Below are 18,741 nucleotides of genomic sequence, written 5' to 3'. Positions count from 1 at the left end.
TTTTAACAATGTTTTAATTTAATTTAATTTAATTTAATTTCTCACAGATTTCTCTCCAGCAGGACGTGACTTTTCAGCCACCTCCGTATCCTATCCCCCTCCTGCTCCCGGCCGCTTACTGTTAAAGACAACAGATGATTAGATTAACACGTACCACCTGTGAAATCTAATCACCTGCCAGCTGTGTCTCGCCGTCAGCACATGCCCCGCCCCTATCCGATGGTGCTCGTCCTCAGCACCTTAGACGGAGGCGGTGACCTTTGCTCCTGCAAGCGCGCTGGCCACACCTCCCTCCACAATATTATATAAACATATAATACATATATATTATATAAATAAATATACAAAATATTATATATACACATGTAAAATATAAAGAAAAACAAAAAAAAATCCATAACATTATTTAAATCCTCAATGCAGCTCTAATTAAATTAATGCGCAACAAATAATTAAAAAAAGCGTTTTAAAAAACTAAATATACATGAAATATTACATATTAGTATGAAAAATATAATATGGATATGTAATATATACAGTATATATAAATAAAATATAATGTATATAAATTATAAATACATATGTACACACATACATACATATATATATATATATATATATATATATATATATATATATATATATATATATACACACACACACACACACACACACACACACACACACGTATATATACATATACACATACATACTGATTCTATAATTACTTGGTATCGGATCGATGCTAAAATCAGTAGTATCGCCCACACGTGTGTTTTGCAATAATAATAAGACAACAATTCCGCGTCTGAAACGGAAGTCACATTTATTGTTTTGTTCTGGAGTTGATTCACCTAAAACTTTGTATACAGTACATTTTTTTTCTCTTAAACATATTTTCTTCCATCATGACATTTGTCACACACACACACACACACACACACACACACACACACACACACACACACACACACACACACACACACACACACACACACACACACACACACACACACACACACACACACACACACACACACACACACACACACACACACACACACACACACACACACACACACACACACACACACACACACACACACACACACACACACACACACACACGCACACACACACACACACGTCAAACTTTTTCTGGAAGTTTCTCCTTTGATCCCATCCCATCACATCCCTTGACAAAGTAGACCCAAGTCATGAGGGTCCGAAAAAACGTGCAAAGGCTGAATTGAGGCAACGAACTGGTGTTTGTTGAAGACCTTTCACCCAGGAGGCTTCTTTCCCTCTAAAGAGTGTTGACTTTACGAGTGACGGCTCAAACCATAGCGAAGTGTGTGCCACTTTAAGAAATAAAAGAAAAACAACACAACCGCTGCGTCAATTGACTGCGAAACGTCAAACTGTGGTATCGCCATTATCCATCTGATGGCCAAATGTGGGATCATTTTGGTCTTATAGCACCAAATATGGTCAACGTTCTTCCTGTGAGTTTTTTTTTTTTAAATGCGGAAGATGAAACAGCAACACAGTATCAGTGCAGTGTCAATGCGGGTGGTAAGTGTGCCACACGCTCACTGAAGCATCGTTTACCCATCACTACTATTCATATATGTCAGAATATGGTAGAAAGTAGGGATGTCCGATAATGGCTTTTTGCCGATATCCGATATTGTCCAACTCTTTAATTACCGATACCGATATCAACCGATACCGATATCAACAGTCGTGGAATTAACACATTATTATGCCTAATTTGGACAACCAGGTATGGTGAAGATAAGGTACTTTTTAAAAAAATTAGTAAAATAAGATAAATAAATTAAAAACATTTTCTTGAATAAAAAAGAAAGTACAACAATATAAAAACAGTTACATAGAAACTAAAATTAGTAAAATTAACTGTTAAAGGTTAGTACTATAAGTGGACCAGCAGCACGCACAATCATGTGTGCTTACGGACTGTATCCCTTGCAGACTGTATTGATATATATTGATATATAATGTAGGAACCAGAATACTAATAACAGAAAGAAACAACCCTTTTGTGTGAATGAGTGTAAATGGGGGAGGGAGGTTTTTTGGGTTGGTGCACTAATTGTAAGTGTATCTTGTGTTTTTTATGTTGATTTAATAAAAAAAAACAAAAAAAAAATAAAAAAAACGATAACGATAATAAAAAAAACGATACCGATGATTTCCGATATTACATTTTAACGCATATATCGGCCGATAATATCGGCCATCTCTAGTAGAAAGGTCTTCAACAAACGTCTTCTAACCTTAACAGTCCCACATTCACACACATTTTCTTTTTGCCGTATCAGTTTGAAGACTACAATTCCCATTTTTGTCCAACTCCGACCCAATCTGCTGACCTCATGTGAACGTCAACATGAAAAGATCGGAATTAACAAACAAATCCAAATTGAGTCTTATGTCCTGCAATGTGAACGTGACCTTGAGAGACGCATCCGAGCAGGCTTCATCCCTTCATGTGCACAGACCAGGTAGGACAGCTCTGGTCTGAGAGGGACGGTATGGGACGGACAATGGTGTCACTTTTCAGGGATGCCAAACGACAACAGATTCGTGCGACACGGCAACGTTTGGCTTTCGGGCGCCCCCATGGCCCTCGTTTCAACGGAATGGAAGACTAACGAGGGGGATTTCACTTTCGCTTTTGCATCAGCCTACAACAGGCCGAGGTAATTCCATATTCTGTACCACAGTGCGTCACTTTTGCCGCATTTTGTTATGTAACACCCTTTTTCCAAAAAGGAATACATTCCTTTTCATCCTCAAAATTCTACACACAATACCCCATAATGACAATGTGAAAAGTTTATTTTTTTAAATGTTGCACCAAAAAAAACCACGCACAAAAAAATCACATTTACATAAGTATTCAAAGCCTTTCCTCAATTCTTTGTTGAAGCATAATTAGGGACCGAGTCCCTTTGGGACTGTTTCTAGCGTTTTATTATTATACCGCCGCCTCTTTGAGCTGTAATTTGACCCCCTTAACATGCTTCAAAACTCACCAAATTGGACACACATATTAGGACTGGCGAAAATTGCGATCTAATCAAAAAACCAAACCCCAAAACTCAAAATTGCGTTCTAGCGCCCCCTAGGAAGAAAACACAGACAAAACTGCCTCTAACTCCCAGTAGGAATGTCGTAGAGACATGAAACAAAAACCTCTATGTAGGTCTCACTTAGACCTAGATTTCATACACTGACAACCCCCAGCAAAAATCAACAGGAAGTTTGCAATTCTCCCTTCAAAACAAAAGTTGAGTAAAAACAGTCACCTTTTTTCAAACATTATCTCCTCTGAGCGCGTTTGTCGTGTCGGCTTCAAATTACCACAGGAGAGATTGAACCCTTCTGATTAAAAGTTGATGAAAGAGTTTTAATTACTGCTCCGGTTTGGATTTTATGAGCCCTTAAAGTCGGCCCCATCCATCGCTGCTTGCAGCTTTAATTTTGTAATTGTTTTTGTTTATATTTTATAAATATATACAACATTTATTTTGTATATTTATTTATAATATATCTTATGTTTTATATATTATATATATTTTTTATTTTATATATTTACATATAATATATATTTAATTTTATATACTTATATATTTTATTTCATATATTTACATTTAATATATATTTTATTTTATATATTTACACATTATATATATTAGATTTGATATATTTACATATTATATATTTACACATTATATATTTACACGTAATATACATTGTTTTTCTTTATTTATATTAATCAGGGCTGCATGGTGGCCCCACTACCAGGAGATTAGATTAGGTCAGGGTTCAAATCTCAACCAATTAGAGCCTCAAGTCTTTTTGAACACAATGCCACAAACTTGGCACAAATGCGATTTTTTTCCATTTTTTATTTAAAACATTTTTTGCAAACATTTAAAAAAAAAAAAAAGTTTTCACATTGACGGCGTGGCGAAGTTGGTAGAGTGGCCGTGCCAGCAATCGGAGGGTTGCTGGTTACTGGGGTTCAATCCCCACCTTCTACCATCCTAGTCACGTCCGTTTTGTCCTTGGGCAAGACACTTCACCCTTGCTCCTGATGGCTGCTGGTTAGCGCCTTGCATGGCAGCTCCCGCCATCAGTGTGTGAATGTGTGTGTGAATGGGTGAATGTGGAAATACTGTCAAAGCGCTTTGAGTACCTTGAAGGTAGAAAAGCGCTATACAAGTATAACCCATTTATCATTTATTTATCATTGTCATTACAGGGTATTGTGTGGAGAATTTTGAGGACAAAATGAATGTATTCCTTTTTGGAATAAGGCTGCAACATAACAAAAAGTGGGAAAAGTGAATATTTTTGTGTTTTGGTAGCATCTTTATCCTGAATGTTGATATTTTCCTGCAGAATTTGAAGATTTGGGTCGTCTGTACGCTATGGGTTCTTGAAAGTAGTGATTCTGGTATGCGTATTACTAGCGGTACGCTATCACCTAATCAAATATTCAAACACAGTGTTACTGTTCAAACTGTGTGTAATGTTACTGTTGCCCAAAATGTTAAATAAAACCTCTGCCCTTGTTTTTAATGAATACTTAGGCCTACTACGCTACTGTGTCGGTCATTATGGCGGCACTTGGATAGCCAAGCGTGTTCTGAGGTGGTACTTGGTGGAAAAAGTTGGATAAATACCTGGGTCCTTCACCGTCCTCTCAGACGAGAGCTGTCCTATCCGGTCCATTCCAGCATCTATTTACCCTTTGCGGGTTTCCCTCACATTCAGTCAACAACACCCTGACCAGCACCAACGTTTCCTCCTGGAGAGACAAACGCTTTGTAAATGTTCTAAGATTCACTTTGCATGACTGAAAGTACAGAAAATGCACAAAGATGAAAGTAAGTCACGATTAAAAAAAAAAAAAAAAGGAATTAAGATCACTTCTTTTTTTTCTCCAGCTAGGTTGCTAATAGAGGCTGCTAATGGCTCTACCAGCGTACATGGAGTTATAGCGTATGTTTGTATATTCCTTACATGGAGAGGAGCAGTCACTTGAAAAAGAGCCGACTTTATTACTTCAGAGTTCCAAGTAGGCGGCGGCCTGACGTCCGAGCACTCTCGGACTGCCAGCTGACGGTTCTACGGCTTGGGATGAAGTTGAGTTCATGTTGGAACGGGAGTCATCTCCCGGTAAAAGTCCCGTGACGCCTTACTAGGTCCCTCAAAGCAGGAGCGCTTCAGTCCCGCTTCCTCCGTGATGCCGTCCGACGTAGGCGGCTTTTACAGAGGCGAGGAAGTGAACTGACTCTTTGGCACAGCCTAACCAACACATACAATCAGGAGGCCACGCTGGAAGTCCCAAAGACGTCCTGTCAAGCAGTTTTACTTCTTTCAAAACAAAAGCACAAGATTATGACTACGGAGTAAAATTACTGCCAAAAATCCACAAACATACTCACGCCCAATGATTCCCATGTAAAAAAAAAAACTATTTTCTTCAATTAAAAATACGATTCGCAAGTAAAAAACTAAAAGCAAGTTTTAAAAAAAATTCATTAAAAAAACCAAAACGATTCGCAAGTAAAAAAACAACTATTTTCTTCAATTAAAAATACGATTCGCTAATAAATAAAAAAAATTCAATAAAAAAAAAAAATTAGCAAGCAAATAAAAAAATATATATTTCAATTTAAAAAAAAAAAAAGATTCACACATCAAAACATTTTTTTTTCTTCAATTGAAAATACGATTCGCAAGTAAAAAAAAAAGTTTTTCATAAAAAAATAAATAAAAGATTTGCAAGCAAATAAAACAAATATTTTTGAATAAACAAACGATTCCAGGTTTAAAAAAAAAGTTTTTTCAATTGAAGAAAAAAAACAATTCGCTAGAAAAAAAAGCTATTTTCTTCAATTAAATATTTGTTTTTTTCTGCAAGTAAATAAATGATTCACAATTTAAAAAAAATCACAATTATAAAAAGCATTTTCTTCAATTAAAAAAAAGATTTGCCAGTAAAAAAAAAAAAATTATATAAAAAAACAATTAGCAATTTTATACTTCCGAATCTTTTAATTGAAAAAAATATTTTTTATAATTGAAAAAAACAGTTTTTATATTGTGAATTGTTTTTTTATTGCAGAAATTAGTTATTACCGAATCCTTTTTTTAATTGCAGAAAATCGTTTTTTTTAACTTGCAAATCCTTTTTGTAATTGAAGAAAATGTTTTTTTTTACTTGCGAATCATTGGGCGTAAGTAAAAAAAACAACCTTTAGTACATTTCTAGAGTTTTAGCAGTAATTTCACTCCACCTGCACATTCTAACAAGCTTAGATATAAAAGCAGCATCAAAACTAATTTTTTAACCCTCTAATGCTGAGAGACGACTCTAATATTTTGGGTTATATAAAATATGAAGGTATTAGAAACAGCTCTCACGGTGACGACAACCACGATAATAAACATAGAAAACATGAGCACGGTTATCTGTAGAAAGGCAGAGTGACTTTTTCTATTACTGTATTGCCTCAGATTGTGCAGGTGTCCCTAATGTTCTGACCAATCCGCACATACAGACAGTGTACTCATGTAAAACCTTTATGAATGATCCAGCTTACCACATTCAGGTGCAAAGTAAATAAATAATTTGGGCTCTAGATTTATATATATTCTTAAAAAAAAGGCAGGAACATGATGGCAACACGTGAATTTAGCGTTAAATTAAGAACATTAAAAAAAATCCACAAATCTAGATATGGAAGTTAAAAAGCGTCGTTAGCAGAAAAGCAGGGAAACAATAACGCGGGGCATATTTTTTGATTGCATACATGTGTGCATATCAACTAAAAAAGGATCAATATGTGCTGTATGCTACATTCAAGCAATAACTATACAGGTGGTCCTCGTTTTGTGACGTTTCGTTCAATTAAGAACATAGCGGTAAATGTGTGAAGTTACACATTGGTTAGTAGGGCTGCAAAAAATAATCCATTCACATGTGAATCGCAGTTCTTATTCATCCCGATTATAAATCGATTGATAATTAACAAAAAAATAAACAAAACATATATATATATATATATATATATATATATGTATATATATATATATATATATATATATATATATTAGATATATATATATATATACACACATATATATATACATATATATATATATATATATATATATATATATATATATATTAGATATATATATATATACACACATATATATATACATATATATATATATATATATATACACACATATATATATACATATATATATATATATATATTAGATATATATATATATACACACATATATATATACATATATATATATATATATATATATATATATATATATATATACATATATATACACGTACACACATATCTATATATATATAAATATATATACACATACACACAAAGATATATATATATATATATATATATATATATATATATATATATATATATATATATATATATATATATGTATATACACATATACATACATATACATATATATATACACACACATATATATACTGTATATATGTCTATATATACACATACATATATACTGTATATATCCATATATACACAGATATATACATATACACACATATATGTACATATACTATATATATACATACACATATATATATACATTAATATATATACATACATATATATATATATATATATACATATATATGCATACATATATACATTAATATATATACATACATACATACATACATACATACATACATACATATATATATATATATATATATATATATATATATATATATATATATATATATATATATATATATATATATATATATATACATAATATATACATATATGCATATAAATGCAACTTGTTTTGAAAAAGTTTCATTATACTTATTATACCAAATAATGCATTGCAAGAATTGGTTTAAATCGAGAATTGTGTTGAATCGAGAATCGTTAGGGGCCCAAAGATTCACACTCCGATTAGTTATACGCAAGGCGCAGCTGACAACGCTTACTAGTTAATGTTTTGCACTTTGTTACGTCTCCCACGTGTAAGGCAGGCTCTTCTGGGGGCAGTGCACGAAAGAAAAGGAAAGCCATCGCCATAGAAAGCTGGAGAGAGAGGGAGAAATGTCTACCTATGTTGGCTGCACTTTTGGTCCATCATTAAGGATAAAATGGCCTTCTTGAGCATGTTGAAATATGTGCGTCCATGAAAGAGACAGTAAGCAAGGAATGGAGATGGACAGCTCTCTCTTTTTATTAGTTTTATTTAATTATTGTACTGTATTTAGACTTTTTATGACTGTATTTTATGTGTTAAGTGCTCTTTCGGTATGTATTCCCTCTTTCACTAAAATTCCACTTTTAACGCGTCGCAGGAGGGGAACTATTTCACATACCGAGGACCACCTGTATTTAGGGTCAGTTTGACAGGAAGTTCATTTCCCTTTTTTTGGGGTGTGCTTCCACTTCTTGCTCCTTCTAAAAAAAAAAAAAGTGACAAAGGTTTTCTTTCTTTAGTTAAGTGCTCAGTGTCGATGTCGAAAAAGTGCCAAGTTTGTTTAACACGAAGTGTTAAAAATTGCGTTTAAAGTAGCCATCGCAAGACTGGCTGGAGTTCGAAATCTCATATTTCAGTCAGGACATTTGTGTGGGACCGGTACCAGCAGGCACAAGACATTGAAACAACGTTGATTATACGTACATGTCCTTTTAAAACGGACTTCTAAACAACGTTGCAAAATAGTTGTATTTGTAAATTGAGACAACGTTGATGTCTAAAGTTGGATCCACGTTGTTGGTTGGGAATTGACTAAAATTCAATGTTCAAATCAACATCAGAACCCAACATTGATTAAACGTCGTCAAAAAGCATGTTGTTTCAACGTTGTATTTGTGTTGTTGAATATTGGTTAGGAAATGACCAAATTTCAATGGTAAAATCAACGTCAGAACCCAACATTGATTAAACGTTGTCAAAAAGCATGTTGTTTCAGTGTTGTATTTGTGTTGCAGAATATTGGTTGGAAAATGACCAAAATTTAATGTTAAATCAACGTCACAACCAGACATTGAATAAATGTCGTCAAAAAGCATGTTGTTTCAACGTTGTATTTGTGTTGTTGAATATTGGTTGAAAAATGACCACATTAAATGGTCAAATCAACGGCAGAACCCAACATTGAATAAACGTTGTCAAAAAGGATGTTGTTTCAACGTTGTATTTGTGTTGTTGAATATTGGTTGATAAATGACCAGATTAAATGGTCAAATCAACGCCAGAACCCAACATTGAATAAACATTGTCAAAAAGCATGTTTTTCAACGTTGTATTTGTGTTGTAAAAGAATATCGGTTGGAAAATGACCAAATTTCAATGGTCCAATCAGCGTCAGAACGCAACATTGATTAAACGTTGTCAAAAAGCATGTTGTTTCAATGTTGTATTTGTTGTGTTGTTGAATATTGGTTTGAAAATGACCAAAATTTTATGTTAAATCAACGTCACAACCTAACATTGAATAAACGTTGTCAAAAAGCATGTTGTTTCAACGTTGTATTTGTGTTGTGGAATATTGGTTGGGAAATTACTCAATTTCAATGGTCAAATCAACGTCAGAACCCAACATTGATTAAACGTCAAAAAGTATGTTGTTTCAACGTTATGTTTGAGTTGCTCAACATCAGGACCTAATTCAACTAGTTCTCAACGTTGTTTCAATGTCTTGTGCCTGCTGGGGTGCTGCCGGCATGCTCTTACAGAGGGGGTGTCCAAAGTGCTGCCCGGGGGCCACTTTTGGCCTCGATATAATGTTTCATTACCGTATTTTTCGGAGTATAAGTCGCACCGGAGTATAAGTCGAACCTGCCGAAAATGCATAATAAAGAAGGAAAAAAACATATATAAGTCGCACTGGAGCCCGGCCAAACTATGAAAAAAACTGCGACTTACAGTCCGAAAAATACGGTAATCGTCTGCAAAATCTAAAACATGTAATGAAGTCATTATTAAAGAGAGGTATCATTAAAAACTACACTACTATCTTTGTCACCTATTACACATCAAAAAGGTGGATGTTTTGTTCACATAGCTAAGCATATAGAGTTTTTGTACATCCCACTTTCACATAGGGATGGGTACCTTTCACATTTGACTCGATACTAGTGCCAATTTTTGGTACTTTTGTGTGTTTAAAAAAAAAAAAAATAATTATTTAACACTGAGCTGTGCTGTCCAGTTGTTTCCTTGTTTTCTTACACTTTCGTGTCTCATTTGCAAGTATTATATATTTGACTTTGCATGCAGCGGCAGCAGTGTGTAGGCTACAGCAGTGTTTCTTAACCGCCAAAAAAAATCTGTTTCTCAGCTGTATTCAATTGTAATACACTTTTCCACCACTTGTGGCAGCAATGACAATGTCAGACAGACAGAAGAAGTCTTAAAGCTGAAGTTCTTTAGCGCAAAAATTATGACTAAATTAGTGAAGCTGTATTTTGTACTTTGCACTTAAATTTTATTGACAGTTTATTTCAGAAACTTATCGGGATTTTTTTTTTAAATTATTTTATTAAACATTTATTTATTTTAGCACAACGTAGTTTGTAAATTGTATAAAAAAACTGTATTAAATAATTGTAATACATTTCAATGAAAATGTAAATGTATCTTTCATAATTTTTTTTATGAATCCCTTCTTTTGCAGTATATTTGATTAGTATATATATTGGTAATCAGCCTGACCTAAGCCTTGAAAAATAATAAACATTGTATATCATTTGACAAGGTTGTAAACTGTAAGTAGGTAAGATATAATTATTGAATATGATTAAAATCAAGAGCAAGATTACAAATTCAGTGTTAATCTTTGAGCCCGTCTGAAGTGGAAAAGTTGGGCCACAAGGCCAAAAAGGTTAAGAGCTTCAGGGCTACGTCGTGTTGCCTTAGCCAGGAAGTAGTCTTTGCCATTAAGTGGATTGTTTGATTGTAACATGCACCTTAGTTGTAGTTTTGTTTACCACATTTGGAGGTGCCATGTAAAATCGCTAATGCTAATCTTTAGCATTTGTAGGGCAAATCGAATATAAATTTACATTGAGCTACCACATTTTGAAAAGTAGAGCCATACAGTACTTTTGACCGCCTTCTTCTGGCTTTGTTGGCGTGCAGAATGAAAACATTACCTAGTGACAGTCCGGCTTTGACTGCTTGTTTCCCGGCTAAGTGCTTGAGCCGGTGCTGAGTTTGCAACTGGACGTGACATGCAAGAAATATATGGCAATATTTGATTTGACGTAAATTGGTATCCCAGTAGTTTTGGTTGGTACCTATAAAAGTCCTAAATTTGATACCCATCCCTACTTTTGTATGATAAAATTTTACATGTAAACCAAAAGTTTTCGTATGCCATCTCAAACTAGTCCAAATACCACTGTGGTACCGATATTGATTGGCTGTACATCGGATTGGTTTTAGCCTCTTTCCCTTGCAAAATGTATCAAAGTGGCCCCTGTATCCTTACATTTTTGGAGAAGTTTGGACACCCCCTGTCTTTTAGAGAGTGCTGGTAGAAATAGGTCAGATCAGTGAGAGCCAAAACTGGGAAAAAAGGGGGGCCGTTAAACCTTTAGGTCACCCGGGCAACGGGGTGGTGGAGTACAGCAATGTCAACTGGACATTCAAAATAAACAAGGCATAAGATTAGCTTATCTCTCCTGTGATCACACTTAAGCCCGGAGAACTTGGTCCCCATGGTAACAGTCTAAACAGCTGCTCCAGAAAGGTGCTCACAAGGCTCCTGGGCCTTGACCGAAGGTGGAAGAGGAGCGTTGCCCCTCGGAATAAAGCAAAGCAAAAGAAAGTGAAAACACGATCACATCACCTGGGCAGGGAGGGGGATGGGATGGGATGGGACTATCTCCCGAGCAAGTTCTGCTGGTGCCGCAGGGGAGTTCGGAGCGGCGGAGGGGGGCCCGGCGGAAGTGCCGGGGGCGGGCCGCGAGGCCAGGGCCCGGTGGACTGGGGGAGGCTCGCCAGATCCGGCTGACGCCGCTTTGGGTTCGGCGGGCTTGTTGTAGCTCATCTTGAGGATGTGTTGCTGGAGGTGTCGGATCCAGTCCTCTTGCACAGACAGTGGACCGTGGAACTCCACCTCACAGAACCTGAAGAGAGGATTTTTTTTTTAAATTTACCAAAGAAATAACACTGGTAACACAAACTTTACAAAATTTAGGATGTAGGATCAAAATACTTTGTAATTTTTAGAGTTGGGAAAATGACTTCATATTGTCCGGACTATAAGCCGCTACTTTTTTTCCAAACGCTTTGATCCTTGCTGCTTATGAAACAGTGCGGCTAATTCACTGACTTTTCTTCGCTATAATAATGTTTTGTATTCAACAAATACCTGTATTTTCCGGACAATAGAGCGCACCGGGATATAAGCCGCACCTTTTCGCATTTTCAACTCACCGGCACTTTAGGGTGTAGAACTTGCCCACCAGCCTGACCAGTGGGTAGGTGGGTGGCTTTGGCACTAAAGCAGGGACGGTGCTTGTGCGGGGGGGCTGCGGAGAGCCGCTGTCTCCCTCTGTTCCCTCGGCGCAAGTCGGGTGCTTCAGGGGGCGGCGCTCAAACCCTAAGAAAACGGGAGAACGTACAATTGTCACATTTCTACCAAGTGGTTCAATTCAGCTCAGTTGGTCAGAGTATGTTCAACTAAGGTTTATAAATAGGGATGGACATTGAAATGCTGGTCAAAAAGGTTCATTAAGTCTTCTTATTCAGATTAAAATGTTCTTTTAGTCACACAATATTTTCGGTATATTAGGCACATTCCAGCTAATATACCGAAAATATTGTCAGACTAAAAGAAAATTTAAAAACAAAACATTGAAATAAAATTTATTTTCCAAAAACAAAACATATTATTTTATTATTATATATTTAAAGATATATAATAATTATTGTTATAATTAGTATTAATATGAATTAATTAATTAATAAATATGATGATTACCATTGCCTTATTGGCTACAACTGTGTACTAACCTCACTAAAATCAAGGCATTGCATTTTCACAAATTAATATTGATCCTTTAAAGAATAAAAATATCAATCATTAAATTATGAAAACCTTTACTTACTAGGGCTGTTAATCTTTGGTCCTCACACAATTCGATTCAGATTTGATTCTTGATTCAAAATCAATATTTTTTCAATAACATTCGGTGTCAGTTCAATGATTAACTACATGCCTCCATGAAATATATAAACAGCTATGATACATTTCTATGTTACTTAAAGGAAAACTGATTTTGTTTAATAAAATTCTAGTGACATTTTTGAAAAAATAAAAAAATAAAAAACAATTTTTATCGATTAAAAATCGATTAAAAACCTATTACAAAACCCGAAACCAGTGAAGTTGGCACGTTGTTTAATTCGTAAATAAAAACAGAATACAATGATTTGCAAATCAATTTCAACTTATATTCAATTCAATAGACTGTAAAGACAAGATATTCAATGTTCCAACTGAGAAACATATATATTTTTTTTGCAAATAATCATTAACTTAGAATTGAATGGCGGCAACACATTGCAAAAAAAGTTGTCACAGGGGCATTTTTACCACTGTGTTACATGGCCTTTCCTTATACAAATACTCAGTAAATGTAAACGTAACTGAGGAGACTCATTTTTGAAGCTTTTCAGGTGGAATTCTTTCCCATTCTTGCTCGATGTACAGTTTAAGTTGTTCAACAGTCCGGGGTGGTATTTTAGGCGTTATATTGCGCCACACATTTTCAATGGGAGACAAGTCTTGACTACAGGCAGGCCAGTCTAGTACCGGCACTCTTTTACTATGAAGCCACGCTGTTGTAACACGTGCAGAATGTGGTTTGGCATTGTCTTGCTGAAATAAGCAGGGGCGTCCATGATAACGTTCCTTGGATGGCAACATATGTTGCTCCAAAACCTGTAAGTACCTTTCAGCATCAATGGTGCCTTCACAGATGAGTAAATTACCCATGCCTTGAGCACTAATACACCCCCATACCATCACAGATGCTGGCTTTTCAACTCTGCGCCTAGAACAGTCCGGATTGTTCTTTTACTCTTTGTTCCAAAGGACACGACGTCCACAGTTTCCAAAAACAATTTGAAATGTGGACTCCTCAGACCATAGAACACTTTTCCACTTTGCATCAGTCCATCTTAGATGAGCTCAGGCCCAGCGAAGGGTTTCTGGGTGTTGTTGATAAATGGCTTTGGCTTTGCATAGTAGAGTTTTAACTTGCACTTACAGATGTAGCGACCAACTGTAGTTACTGTTAGTGGTTTTCTGAAGTGTTCCTGAGCCCATGTGGTGATATCCTTCACACTGATGTCGCTTTTTGATGCAGTACCGCCTGAGAGATCGAAGATCACAGGCATTCAATGTTGTTTTGGCTCCAACTATTTAATGTAATAAAAGAGAATAAGGAACTTGTTGAAATATTGTGTTGATATCGTTCAACAGTCAAGAGTAGTCACCATGAATAAAATGAAACATTTACAGTTAATACATGTGATCAGTATCTGTATTGGTATCGGCCAACCTCACTCACGGATGATTAGAATCGGAATTGGCAGCATAAAACCCTGGTCCGAACATCCCTAGTTTTAGCATCCCACTACCAACTTAGAATTCTATAAATGGTAGTGTGTTATCCTTTATCGCATGATAAAATATGGAGCTACAATATATCGTAAAAACTGGATATATCGCCCCGCTTTCATTTCCACAGACATGCCAATGTTAGGCCAACATAGTCACCTCCATATCTGTGTTCCACCAACATGGCCCACAGGTCCAACAAGCCAATGTGATGTCTTTACTTTCTCTTCCATCATGTACTAAATATTGTACATTTAGGAATGCAAAAAAACAGTAATAGTTTACATATTTGGTTCAGACATTGTTCGGTGATTTATTATCCCATCAAAGAGCAACCACTCATAACGCCACAAACATTCCAAGCATTTTTGTTTCAGTTGGCAACCATCCTTCGATTCTTCTACAAAAAGTGGCAAAGGAGGATAAGAAGTAGACATTTGAAGATAACATGAAGCATTTGCTTTCCCAGTTGTATTTATTACGGTGCCTTCTTGCAATTTCTATGTTTTACCTTATTTGATACATGTGTTGTACTAGATGGTATCATACTGTACCAGTGACGTGCGGTGAGATTCATGGCTGGTGAGGCACTGACTTCATCACAGTCAGATTTACAAACATATGAACCCTAAAGAGTATCTTATTCACCATTTGATTGGCAGCAGTTAACGGGTTGTGTTTAAAAGCACATACCAGCATTTCTTCCCTGCTTGGCACTCAGCATCAAATTGGGTTGGAATTGGGGGTTAAATCACCAAAAATTATTACCAGGCGCGGCGCCGCTGCTGCCCCCTGCTCCCCTCACCTCCCAGGGGGTGAACAAGGGGATGGGTCAAATGCGACAATTATTGGTACTTTAACTTAACTTTAACTTTACACATACAAACTGTAGCAACACAAAAAAGCACATTTAATAAAAAAACGTTATTATGGTCTTACCTTTACTTATAAATGAAGTCCATGCGCCGCTGTTGTGCTGGATAATGTACCCCCGCCGTAGAATGCACCCCCTGATGGGAGTGTTATATCAACTAAAGCCCACACTTAAACTTTCCACGTGCAAGATTGAATCTATTTAAAAAAGTTATTTAATAAGAAGCCAAAAAGTGCAAAAACAATAATGTTCGTCTTGGAGGAGTTGTGAATGACTGAAATATGAAATCCGTGCTGCAGTCTGCAGGTGTACCTAATGTTGTGGCCCTGCAGTCATTCACAACTCCTCCAACACAAACATTATTGTTTTTGCACTTTTTGGCTTCTTATTAAATAACTTTTTTAAATAGATTCAATCTTGCACGTGGAAAGTTTAAGTGTGGGCTTTAGTTGATATAACACTCCCGTCAGGGGGTGCATTCTACGGCGGGGATGCATTATCCACAAGGAGGCGGGATTACTGCGAGCCTCAGCCAGTGCGTCTTCGCAGCAGTTTTATGATTGCTCAGCACAAGAAATACGTTACACACATACAGTTGTTGACAAAATACACTGTACATTATATACCTCAGCTAACTAAACTATGGAAATGTATAATATAATTCATATAGCAATACGGTCTCACTGCACAGCAGGCCAGCAGTTAGCCGAGTCCGCAATCCATGGTGAGGCTTAACTCAGTGACGTGCCTCAACTGGCTGCTGATCACAGCAAGTCTCTTCTCAGTATTTGAACGGCAAATGTGAAAATTCAGCGATTTTGAAAAAAAAAAATCTAAAACTGGTGAAGTTAAATGGAAAATAACTGTATAGTATAATCACTGGATACATATAACAATTTCATATTTTTTTTCTTCTTTTTACATTTTTTTTCTTTCCATGATGGCACGTGAGGCCCCGCCTCACCTGCCTCCCCTGACTGCACGTCACTGTATTGTACGTAGGTGTCGCTGTACTCGTAAGGTTGCCAGACAAGTTGCAAAGAACAACAACAACAACAGACTACACACAACACACAAACAGTCAGGGACTCAGTTACCACCCTGGTTGCACTCTTGGTCAAAAACTTCTGCGCCCTTCTAAAAATGTATGAAAATGTAAAAAGATGGTGAAAAAAATATATTTTTTGCCTTAATTTGGTTTCTGTAGGACAGGGGTCGGCAACCCGCGGCTCCGGAGCCGCATGCGGCTCCTTGACCACTCTGATGCGGCTCAGCTACATACATGCCGACCCCCCCGATTTTCCCAGGAGACTTATGGATCTCAGTGTCTCTCATAGATTACTCCCAGGGAAAAAATAATCCTATTTACACTATAATTACTAAATAAAGGGCGTGCCCTAATTGCACTGCAGTAATTGTCCTCTATAGCATTTACATACAGCGTGCCAGTCCAGCCACATGTTGCATGTTGTTATTACTTGCACACACAGGAGACAGCAAAGCATACTTACTCATCAGCCACACAGCTTACACTGACGGTAGCCGTATCAAACAACTTTAACATTGTTACGTTACAAATATGCGCCACACTGTGAACCCACACCAAAAAAGAATGAAAAACACATTTCTGGAGAACATCCCACCGTAACACAACATAAACACAACACAACCATTACCCAGAATCCCATGCAGCCCTAACTCTTCCGGTCTACATTATACACCCCCGCTACCACCAAATCCCCCCACACATCAACCCCCCCCCCCTCTCCGTGCGTTGGTTGAGCGGAAGAGTTAGGGCTGCATGGGATTCTGGGTATTGGCACCGTCAGTGTAAGATGTGTGGCTGCTGAGTTAGTACGCCTTGCTGTCACTTACGTGAGCAAGCTGAAATTGCATTCTACGTGTGGTCGAGCAGGTACACTGTTAGGGAAAAATGAGAGGGTTGGCAAGTATGACGCTATCAAGCGCCATTCATTCAAAACTCGCGGGCTGCACTAACATCAAATTTCCACATTAAAGTGCGTGCCGGTGCGTGTGTCGGAGACCCCTGGTTAACATAGCACAAAGCATTTAAGCTTTGTATGTGGTGTTTTTCATTTTAAATTTAAATTTTTTTTTTGTGGCTCCCATTACTTTGTTTAATTTGTGAAACTTGCCAAAATGGCTCTTTGAGTGGTAAAGGTTGCCGACCCCTGCTGTAGGAGGACAAACACGACACAAACCTTCCTAATTGTTAAAAAGTCCACTGTTTAATATGTTTGTGTTTATGCTTCACCGATGAGAGTATTTAGGGAGCGCCGTTTTGTCCTACTAATTTCGGCGGTAGTAGTTTGCTTACATGTACAAACTTTCTCCGAGGCTGCCACAGTAAGATGTGTTTTATGCCACTCCTTCTTTGTCTCATTTTGTCCACCAAACGTTTTATGCCGTGCAAACAAAGGTCAGCTTTTATTGATGTTATTGACTTGTGTGGAGTGCGAATCAGGCATATTTGGTCAGTGCATGACTGCGAGCTAATCGATGCTAACATGCTATTTACATTTATGTACATATTGCATCATTATGCCTCGTTTGTAGGTATATTTGAGCTCATTTAAATTCCTTTACTTATGTCCTCTGTGTATTTAATTTATATATGCATGTCTCATGACACATTATCTGTATGTAATATTGGCTGCATTTCTGATAATTGTTTGCGTGCCATTTTGTTCCAGACCACAGCAAACATTACCCAGCTTGCAAAGATTGTAATAAATTCATTAGAATAGTGTTTTTTAACCTTTTTTGAGCCAAGTCACATTTTTTTGTGTTGAAAAAATCCAGAGGCACACCACCAGCAAAGAGTCGTTGTCGCAATTATTAGATATGACTTTAAACCATAACCAACCATGCATCACTACAGCTCTTGTCTCAAAGTAGGTGTACTGTCATGAAGTGTCACATCACGCTGTGAGTTATTTTGAGTTTTTTGCTGTTTTCCTGTGTGTAGTGTTTTAGCTCTTGTCTTGCGCTCCTATTTTGGTGGCTTTTTTCCTTTTTTTGGTATTTTCCTGTAGCAGTTTCATGTCTTCCTTTGAGAGATATTTCCCGCATCTACTTTGTTTTAGCAATCAAGAATATTTCAGTTGTTTTTATCCTT

General features: G+C 36.6%; 1 protein-coding gene across 2 annotated transcripts in view; it reads right to left on the bottom strand.

The window, feature by feature from the left end:
• Positions 1–811: 811 nt before the first annotated feature.
• wizb (WIZ zinc finger b) overlaps positions 812–18,741 on the bottom strand; it is an 86,862-nt gene continuing 68,932 nt past the window's right edge. Inside the window, exons 9-11 of one of the 2 annotated variants that reach the window (XM_062036944.1) lie at positions 12,538–12,703; positions 11,948–12,227; positions 812–4,843 (exon numbers count right to left, since the gene is read on the bottom strand). In XM_062036944.1, coding sequence (XP_061892928.1) covers positions 4,739–4,843; positions 11,948–12,227; positions 12,538–12,703 — 551 coding nt within the window. In that variant the 3' untranslated portion in view covers positions 812–4,738. Of the gene's footprint in view, positions 4,844–11,947; positions 12,228–12,537; positions 12,704–13,869; positions 14,527–18,741 lie in introns of those variants that run through there. The other variant, XM_062036945.1, reaches the window with a different exon arrangement.

This window comes from Entelurus aequoreus, linkage group LG25 (assembly GCF_033978785.1).
Source record: "Entelurus aequoreus isolate RoL-2023_Sb linkage group LG25, RoL_Eaeq_v1.1, whole genome shotgun sequence".
Lineage (NCBI taxonomy): Eukaryota > Metazoa > Chordata > Actinopteri > Syngnathiformes > Syngnathidae > Entelurus > Entelurus aequoreus.
The sequence above is the reverse complement of the archived record's forward strand: the minus strand, read 5'-3'. Positions and strand labels throughout refer to the sequence as shown.